Source organism: Pseudoliparis swirei, chromosome 19 (assembly GCF_029220125.1).
Source record: "Pseudoliparis swirei isolate HS2019 ecotype Mariana Trench chromosome 19, NWPU_hadal_v1, whole genome shotgun sequence".
In the NCBI taxonomy this organism is placed as follows: Eukaryota; Metazoa; Chordata; class Actinopteri; order Perciformes; family Liparidae; genus Pseudoliparis; species Pseudoliparis swirei.
In genome coordinates this window covers 12,979,792-12,988,603 of record NC_079406.1, presented here as the reverse complement: position 1 = coordinate 12,988,603, position 8,812 = coordinate 12,979,792, and the positions used below count along the sequence as shown (strand labels likewise).

Genomic DNA, 8,812 nt, shown 5'->3' with positions numbered 1-8,812 from the left:
ACATGTACTGATTAAGATGATGCAAAAATAACAAGTGTCATTATTTTGTAACCATGTGCCTTAAAAGCTAGGAATATATGAAATGATATACAAGCAATCTTTGAAAGGTAGCCCATAATTTATTTTATTTGTTGAGCACCAAGTCTCACGAGTTAACAACGTATTCATTTTAAAGGTTGAGTACATTTTATTCCATGAAGTCCCCTCCACCTGAGCCAAATGTTATCTGAGCCAGTGAGGTGTACGTGTCAAAGTCCCTGGAGCTCAGGTAGCTGCCGAAGACAACCTGAAGCACCATCACCGCCCTCATTTTCTTCAGTATCGGCCTGGAGAGGTCCACCCAGAACCGGAGCAGATTGCCCTTCTCTGGCATCGGTGCTGTGCTGTACCTGGTTGCAAGCCCAACATTCACAGGTAAGGCCAGGAGGATGGGGTAGACCCCGCCACCGACCACACCAACAAGTGCACCTCGCATCAGGGCGCAGATGTGACAGTTGAGGTCACCCGACATGAGGGGGGCGGACACTGCTGCATTGTACAGGGCAACTGTCGTCAGAAAGGGCAGCACAGCCATCGGCAGGCTGGAGCTGAATTTCGCCTGTGTGACGTTCAGAACTCTACGATACAAGCTGTTGGATACAAGTCCTGCGAGCCCTGCGTTTCCCCCCAGATACATAGGTCCATACATGAAGAATTTCTGATCAATGTCAGGTAGTTTGTCGAAATTCTTCGCCAGCATTTCAGTTATCACATCTCTTGACAGTCCGTTTCCAAAGACGCGTTCCTTCTGAGTATTTTCCGACATCTTCAGAGATGATCAAATAAAACCGACGACGTCCACCGGTCTGCAGTTAGATCCTTGTTTACAATTTGAATTGCTCTGCTAAAACCTTTGGGTAAGGTGGTCGTCAAGTTGGAAACAGGGCGCAGACATGTTTTACCCACAATTCAAAGTGCCCTTTGGTTTAGTTACTCTGTGCGTTGCCTGTTAGGCTATCGACCTTTAACATTACATTTTAAACACTGACAACCTCAAACGCTAATAACTATGTTTCTATTACTGTTACTATTAACACAGTTGCCCAGGATAAAAATTGGTAATACATTAGTTGCGACTTGCGAGTAATACGTGCGGCGCTGTTTGCCTGTACCTGAAAGGATTTACTCAGGATAAAAAAACAATAACTCAGTGGGCGTTGTTATTGGGAGTTGCGTCACGGAACAACCTTCCGGCGGATTCTAGCATTTTTCGGAAGCTCGCCATCTTTGAAGACGGGTAGTCGAAGGCATTTTGTTTTTCTTTGTTCATACTTAACGCTATATCATAACCAATAAACTTACGTTTCCAAATCTCTTGTAAAAAACAGGTAAGAACAAGGTCATGGCTATTCACTATTGTATAATGTTTCCTGTTGTTCAGCCTGAGTGCATTCCCCGTGATGTTGGCTAAGGTTAGCCAGTTAGCTCGACCGACGATCGACGTCTCGCCAACATGGCCGTCGCTCAACTGGCTAATTAGTTAGCTTAGCTGTGACTGGCGACGATCATTTACTTTCTCCGGAAACGGCAGGTAACCTGTGGTAGATCAGGACGCAACTTTATATAACTGCAGCAGTTAACATTTTAAAGTCGGTAGTCCCAGTAGACCATCGTTATTAAAAGTTGTACGTCAGGCCTATCTTTATGATATGTTGCACGTTAGGCTTAGTGACGTAACGCGTTGTTCGCTGGGACTTTACGTCGTTGTGGGGTCAATGGGCCTGGATATCGAGACCGGGTTAACTTTACTACTTTTTGCTTTTTTTTCACGACTAACGTTGGACAATTGATCAAAGTCACCAGTGTTTGAGTTGCAATGTGTCATTAAACGATGGAATCGGATGGATACAGTTTAAGCTACGGACTCTCAGCGGATCGGCGTCGCGCTGGAAATGTCGTTCATGCTGGCCCACAGTTATAACGTGTTTGCATCAAGTGTTCTCCAATAATTTTACTACATCTTTTGTAAATTAACGTTAACATTTAACGTTACCCAATTTATATCGCATCCACCGCATGGCGGAGCGTCCATTGTGTTTCTGACGGCCCAGCTCTGTTCTGCATTCGAGGATTGACGTGATTTCGGGAGATTCAAGAAGAAAACAGAGACTCGAGAGGACACGATAATCAATCGGCTACTTGACAAGTGTGTTACACAACCTGCATATTTCATGGTTGAGTGGAATCGAAGACAATTGGGTCACGTGACTGGGTCTGTTTATTTTGTAACAGACCCGCGTTGGCTGTGGATTCACGTTACATTGTGCGGTGGAGTTTAATGATTCATGGAATGGGTTCCTAGCCTTATGACGTGGCTGTTTAGCTCTGGGTTTTGTTCAGCTTGTCATTTTAGTGACAGTGTCGTGCAGGCTTATGAAGGTATTCGACTTACTTATACCCATCTTCGTTATAACTGACATTGTTTAAAGTAACTATGTATGGACTTATGCTTCTGAAGAAATCCAGTTGAATAATTTAACCATTAGGTAACTGGACACAACTGTTATTTCTTTATTATTGTCTACATTTTGGATAAAAATGTTCAGCTTTACTCCCTTTATATTTGTCTTTACTGTTGTACAACTAGCCATTTATAGCTGGCTACTGTACATACATGCTCTTTGGTATGTTGTATGGGGGTAACGGTATTTCTTAGAAACGATCCCAATTGTAATGCTGCATCAGTACAACACTTTGCAATACTTGATTGACTGAATTATGTCATTTAGGATCATGCAGAATTCTATTTTGACCAGTTTTAATTTTCTTTCAGATGCGCCATTTGAAACGAATGCGCTCCCCCGGTGTCTGGCTTGATGAGTACAGGTGGGAAGAGAGAATGGAGTGTCGTAAAAGAAGGAAACAAGATTCGCACAGCAGCGAAAGGGAAAATAAGTCCAGAAGAACTCACCTTCAACAGAAGATGGGTGATGGGTAAATATCCTATTTATAGATAAGATCAGTATTTGTTGTATAATGTGCCGTTTCAACTTCAAAAACATTTTGGGTGTTTTGGTTTCTTATTCTTATTGAGGTCAAAAAGCTATCAAAACGAGTGAGCGTGGTGAATAAAACTGTTTGGTAAAGTTTCAGATATACTTAAAATTCCACGTGTCGTATGAAAATAAGTGCATTTTATTAAACTTTTCATATAGAAGTTGTCCACTCAACATGCAGGATGAAAATCAATAAATGATAAAATTATATCTTTTGCAATTCTAGCTTTTTGTGGGCATATATGATGGCGGTGGGGTTACATTATATGTTTCCATTTCTACTCTAATTTTAATTCTGTCGAGAGGCAGACTTCCTCCTGGAAGACAACTGACACCAGCAAGGTGCTGGGACCCAAAGAGTTTCTGGGTCTTTTTTAGATGCGTCGTTGCAAACATGGCCGGCTGGAAGGGATCGAAAACATCCTAAGCAATCGCAACCGTAAGGAGACGACAGTGTGATGCTTTTCAGCAAACCTATAAGGAACTGTTTAATGTAATGGTTGTTTTTAGTTCTCTGCATTTCTTATTGGCAGGAATGATACCACATGGTTGTCACCTTCTGGCGCACAGATATCTGCAGGTGCAGAATATCATATCGTATTACACACTATCATGTTGTGCCCAAAATATTTCAGCTTCCTTCGATGGCTCAGACTTTAATTCCGCCTCTGTGGCTGATATGCTTTACGGACAGCATACTTTTGGTTGCCATGAAGACGGTTGTATAAATGTAAAAAATTGCTACATTGCATTTTGCCCTTATGGGGGAAGTACTATTTACAAAGAAACGGCTAAGATGCTGTTTTAACCATCGCCTCTCATTGAACAAGGTGGCTGTAAACTAGTGTGTTGCTTCTTAAAAATGTAACATTAAACGGTCAGGGGAGTGTTTTCACAGACAAGAAACTGAGCTGTTCTTTGACTGACTTACAACTTCTTGTCCTTCTTTATTTATGTGTCATTTTATATTTGACTGCAGGCACTATTTGGAGACCCGCAGTTTGAACCAGGGCCTGGACTCTCGGGACGGAACCTCCCAGAACTACAGTTTGGGCATGGCGTGTGGGGAAGTCAGCCATGAAGGCACCTGCAAGGACAGAGACCGAGACCGATACCGAGACCGTGACCGTGACTGGCACCACTACAGCAAGTCATCTGGGCGCAGTGGTCGGAGTGGGCGCAGCAGGCGCAGCAGCCGCAGACAGAGAGACAGAAGACGCAGACGTAGCTACTCTCGCCACAGGTCGTCCTCGGTATGAGAACCTCCTTCTCTCCTCTACTCCCCTCTCCTGTCTTTGCCACCAAATCTAATAGGTCATCACTGGTGTTTAGTCGATGCATATCACCAACCTCTTTGTCTCTCTGTATCTGTGTGCCCCACTCTTCACTATTGAGCGTGAGCTTCCAATAATGACTAGTAGGGCACTCAGGGGGGCTCAGAGATTGGGAGTGTTTATAAAATTGTTAGAAAAATAGACCCAGTGTTTGTGCTGAAATCTTAGTTGTCAGTTTTGTGACTAGATAGTTAAGAATTAAGTTGTTTTGAAACAGTTACTACATGCAGATAGACTGTAATCAATCATGTTCATTTTTTTTCCTGTACTGCTGTGAGAAAGTCTCTCATCTGAAAATCTTGTTGCCATGTTTTTCTTCTGTAACACACACTATGTGGTGGCTGGCTCCCAATTTCTCTGACGGGGCTGAATTTGAATTTGCTGCTCCGTCCATTCGTCTGGCGGTGTTACTGAACGGGCCGAATCTATCCACCCCTCCACCTCCCCCTTGGCCTGGTTGAATGAATGACGATGTCGCATTGTGGTGGCCTGGTGCTGGCTGACTGATGGGTTATTGATGTGATGGCGGATTGCGGCGATTCCGGTGCAGAGGAGGAGCCAACACCGCAGGAGCAGGAGAAGATCCAGGAGTGTTGAGGATGATGGCGAGGGTCACCTCATCTATCACAATGGAGACATGCTGAGAGCAAGATGTATAGAATATAATCTTTTTTTTTTCTACTGTTCACACTTTGTCTCTCACTCTCTTGTCTGGTTTTTATTTCCAAACAATACTATTAGTCCAAACAAGTATTTTGTTAAATACTGCTTGTCAGTGTAAAATATTTAGCATTGAGTTGTATTCCAGTGTTCAGAAGCCTGTTTATAGTATTGTAGTGAAACAGAGCTGACACATCAGGCAGTGCACCAGCCACAGGGCAGTGTTTCCCTCCGTCAGTGCTGTGTTTCTAACTACAACTCTCTGTTCTCTGTAGATGAGATTGTGAATACTCTAGGAGAAGGTGCCTTTGGGAAGGTAGTTGAATGCATTGATCACTCTAAGTAAGAAAATATTATTTTCAGATCAACGTTTTGTGATATTTCTTTCTCACTCACTCTCCTGCATTCAATATTAAACGTATTGGTGTTGTGTATTTCCAGTGATGGAGCTCGATTGGCTCTGAAGATCATTAAAAATATAGACCGCTACCGTGAAGCGGCTATGTCTGAGGTAGAGGTGCTTGAACACTTGAAGTCCCTTGACACTGATAAGAGATAGTAAGTAATTTCATAACACAAATACATGATCACCTTGCAGGTCATGGCATATTAAAGTATTTTCTGAATTCTCCACAAGAAACTGACGTTGCATCTACTTTACCTCCTCCACTTTAGTGCGTGTGTCCACATACTGGACTGGTTTGACTACCACGGCCACATTTGTATTGCCTTTGAATTGCTTGGCCTCAGCACCTATGATTACCTCAAGGAAAACAATTTCCAGCCATTCCCCATAGAACACATCAGGCCCATGGCGTACCAGATCATCCGGGCTGTGCGATGTGAGTAATTGACACATGCAAAGAAAATTCAGTGGAAAAAGAAAGAAAAAAAACTACTTTGTTCAAAAATGTATGTGGTCTTTTCTTTCAGTTCTGCATAAGAACAAGCTGACTCACACCGACCTGAAGCCTGAGAATATTCTCTTCATTGATTCAGAGTACCTGATGCGGTACAACCCTGATTTGGTAAGTGTAACCACACCTGCTAAACTAGTGGCCAAATGACAAACTTGTTGTTTGTCTTCGTGTGAGTCGCATCATTCCGTTCCTGTCCTCAGAAACGAGATGAACGCACATTGAAGAACCCAGATGTGAAAATAGTGGATTTTGGTAACGCCACGTATGAACACGAGCACCACACCTCTGTGGTGTCGACCCGTCACTATCGTGCTCCTGAAGTAATTTTAGGTACGTGGCTGTTGCGAAGCACTGCACAGAAGCTCAAGGCGGTGGAGGTTTGTTATTGAGTTGGCATGGTCTCTTTCAGATCTGGGCTGGGGCCATGCCTGTGATGTCTGGAGTGTGGGCTGCATAATCATTGAGTACTACCTTGGATGTACTCTCTTCCAGGTACGGTCTCTTCCGCGGTAGAGAGTGATACAATTATTAATACTGTGACATATACCATGGCATTTGAAAATGTGTCATTGTGCCTTCAGACCCATGACAGCAAAGAGCACCTTGCTATGATGGAGAGAGTCCTGGGCCCCTTCCCCACAAACCTCCTGCAGAAAACCAAGTATGTAAACCTGTGATTATCTGAGACACAAACCCCCCTGCCCCCAAAAAATATTCACACTTATCAGGCCACCTGAACTTACTCTGCTGATGGAGTTGATTTAATTTGTTTATTGATAAAAACTTTTATTATCATTATGTTGTACAGAAAAAGGCGGTTTGTTTACCGGTCCAGGCTTGACTGGGATGTCCACGGCTCTTCTGGGAGATTTGTCAAGAAACACTGCAAACCCCTCAAGGTAAGAACAATATGACTGAAGGAGGTTTGGTGAGCTCCAGTGCGCTAAGAATTCCATATGAAAATACACCTATCGATCAAATATGACTGAAAAACTCAAAATCTCTGATTACATGTTAGCCCTCAGGGTAACAATCGGTACATCCAAAGCTGAGCTCTGTTCAGTTCCACCACGGCACATATCTCTGAACTTCACCAGAAAGACGGGACTCCTTTGCTCCATGCAGCCACGGAGCCCAGCTGCTTCAATACATTGCTAGTTGGGCTCCTTTGCAGATTCTTACTACAACATATAAATCACCTAATAAACAATGATGTATTATCAAGTAGTACATAGCCTAATTATGTATTTAGTATGTAAAGTAGTTCAAAGTAGCTCCACTTTAACCAGTTGTAAGTTAAGTGACAAATGTTATTCGAATCAATTATAATTCAGTAATATTGGCTATATTTTGATACCAATGCTTTTGTACTTATACTTAAGTAGCATTTTAAATTCAGGATTTTTACTTGTCACTGAGTATTTTTACAAAAATTGATCGCCACCAAACTGGTATTTACTGCAGGGCTCTTTTCTGTTTTGTAAATTATTTACCTAGTTTATAATCTAGAACTAGACTTAAAATGCAGTGCTCAAGATTAATCATGACATACTTTACAATTGTCCTTCCTTTGCCATCAGCAATACATGCTGTCTAAGGGCGAAGACCACCACCAGATGTTTGACCTCATTGAGAAGATGTTGGAGTATGATCCGGCTAAGCGCCTCAGTCTGGAGCACGCCCTCCATCACCCCTTCTTCTCCTGCTACCGCAAGAGCAGCAGCAAAAGCACCAGCAGCAGGAGTAGCAGCAAAAAAGACTGAAGTCTGAAACCTGTCGCCCTCTGACCAGTGGCCCTGACCCGGGTCTGACTGCCATGATGTCGTCATGGTGACGGTCCCCTAACTGACTATCAGTCCACTGCCCTGCTGCGTCCTGTCCTAAGCCAGTGTGTTTCCAATCAGTCCTTCACTCAACCAGTTATGTTGTCATCTGTACCACGTGTTGATGTAATGCATCCGGCAATTTTTTTATTATTTATTTGCCATTGTAATTTAATTTGTACCACTGAAGCAGTTCCTGGTAAAGCTGTTTTTTTTAATTCATAAGAAGTCTAATTGTCTCCACGTTCTTTCTCTGCATTGTCAAGGTGGTGAAGGGGAATGTTATTGCCTTACCTGCATCAGTCTCACCCATAATAATTTATTCAGCACTGAAGAGGGGGAAATAGCGGGCAGAACAGCTTTGTACATAAAATGTGTTTCCTTTTTCACTGAGTGGTTGTGTAACTTTTGCAGTATAGGCCTCATGTACATTTTCTCAATAAACGTAAATAGACAACCGAAGAGTGTCTTGTTTGGTGCAGCAGCAGCATCCCGCCACAGGATGGCAGTGAAAAGCTTCAGGTTATTGAAAGTGTTGCCTCAAGTCACTGAAGACCAACGTTTGAGGCTCAAACGCTGTTGCCCAATTATGTTGGGTGTTTTTGGGGGCGTCGGTGGATATGGTCCGATCCTCCATGAATTTGAAAGAAAGTCAGCAATGACATTTAAAATGTTCCCTGGTTTGATGACTAAAATACATTATATTACAAACTGAATCTATACTATTATTCAAGCTGAGTCGGCAACGACATCTGCAACCTCGGCTTGAGTTACCGAGATCTACGTCCTTTGAACTACAACCGGAGATGGCTCTTTTTCTTTCTTTTTTAAAGAGGAGCCGTTGTACTGTAGTTGCTTTCACCCATTGACAATATGGGGGGACATAATCTACTTTATAGACAAGTGTCCTTAAAAGTCACAGTTAACGGGGAACATGCACCGGTCGGTCGTGCAATTCAAAGTTGTATTAAACATCCCGCAGATGTAACGGTTATTTGCATGAACAAGGTACATCATCATTTACTGTTATTTAACTTCAG

General features: G+C 42.8%; 2 protein-coding genes across 4 annotated transcripts; one reads left to right on the top strand and one right to left on the bottom strand.

Moving 5' to 3' along the window:
• Positions 1 to 97: 97 nt before the first annotated feature.
• Positions 98 to 1,150, bottom strand: tmem126a (transmembrane protein 126A). Its single transcript, XM_056439178.1, has one exon. It carries the CDS (start codon positions 803 to 805, stop codon positions 188 to 190), a length of 618 nt encoding a protein of 205 aa, XP_056295153.1. The 5' UTR covers positions 806 to 1,150; the 3' UTR covers positions 98 to 187.
• A 112-nt stretch (positions 1,151 to 1,262) lies between these two features.
• clk4a (CDC-like kinase 4a) lies at positions 1,263 to 8,234 on the top strand. Of its 3 annotated transcripts, XM_056439172.1 has the most exons (13): positions 1,263 to 1,367; positions 2,813 to 2,973; positions 4,015 to 4,288; positions 4,920 to 5,022; positions 5,305 to 5,371; positions 5,471 to 5,587; positions 5,705 to 5,871; positions 5,963 to 6,057; positions 6,150 to 6,279; positions 6,359 to 6,441; positions 6,531 to 6,610; positions 6,758 to 6,848; positions 7,530 to 8,234. In XM_056439172.1, the coding sequence occupies exons 2-13, from the start codon at positions 2,813 to 2,815 to the stop codon at positions 7,710 to 7,712; spliced, it is 1,551 nt and encodes a 516-aa protein (XP_056295147.1). In that variant the 5' UTR covers positions 1,263 to 1,367; the 3' UTR covers positions 7,713 to 8,234. The 3 variants fall into 3 exon arrangements, with proteins under 3 accessions (XP_056295147.1, XP_056295148.1, XP_056295149.1); XM_056439173.1 differs by lacking the exons at positions 1,263 to 1,367; positions 2,813 to 2,973 and adding an exon at positions 3,038 to 3,474; XM_056439174.1 differs by lacking the exons at positions 1,263 to 1,367; positions 2,813 to 2,973; positions 4,920 to 5,022 and having other exon boundaries at positions 4,270 to 4,288.
• Positions 8,235 to 8,812: the final 578 nt, after the last annotated feature.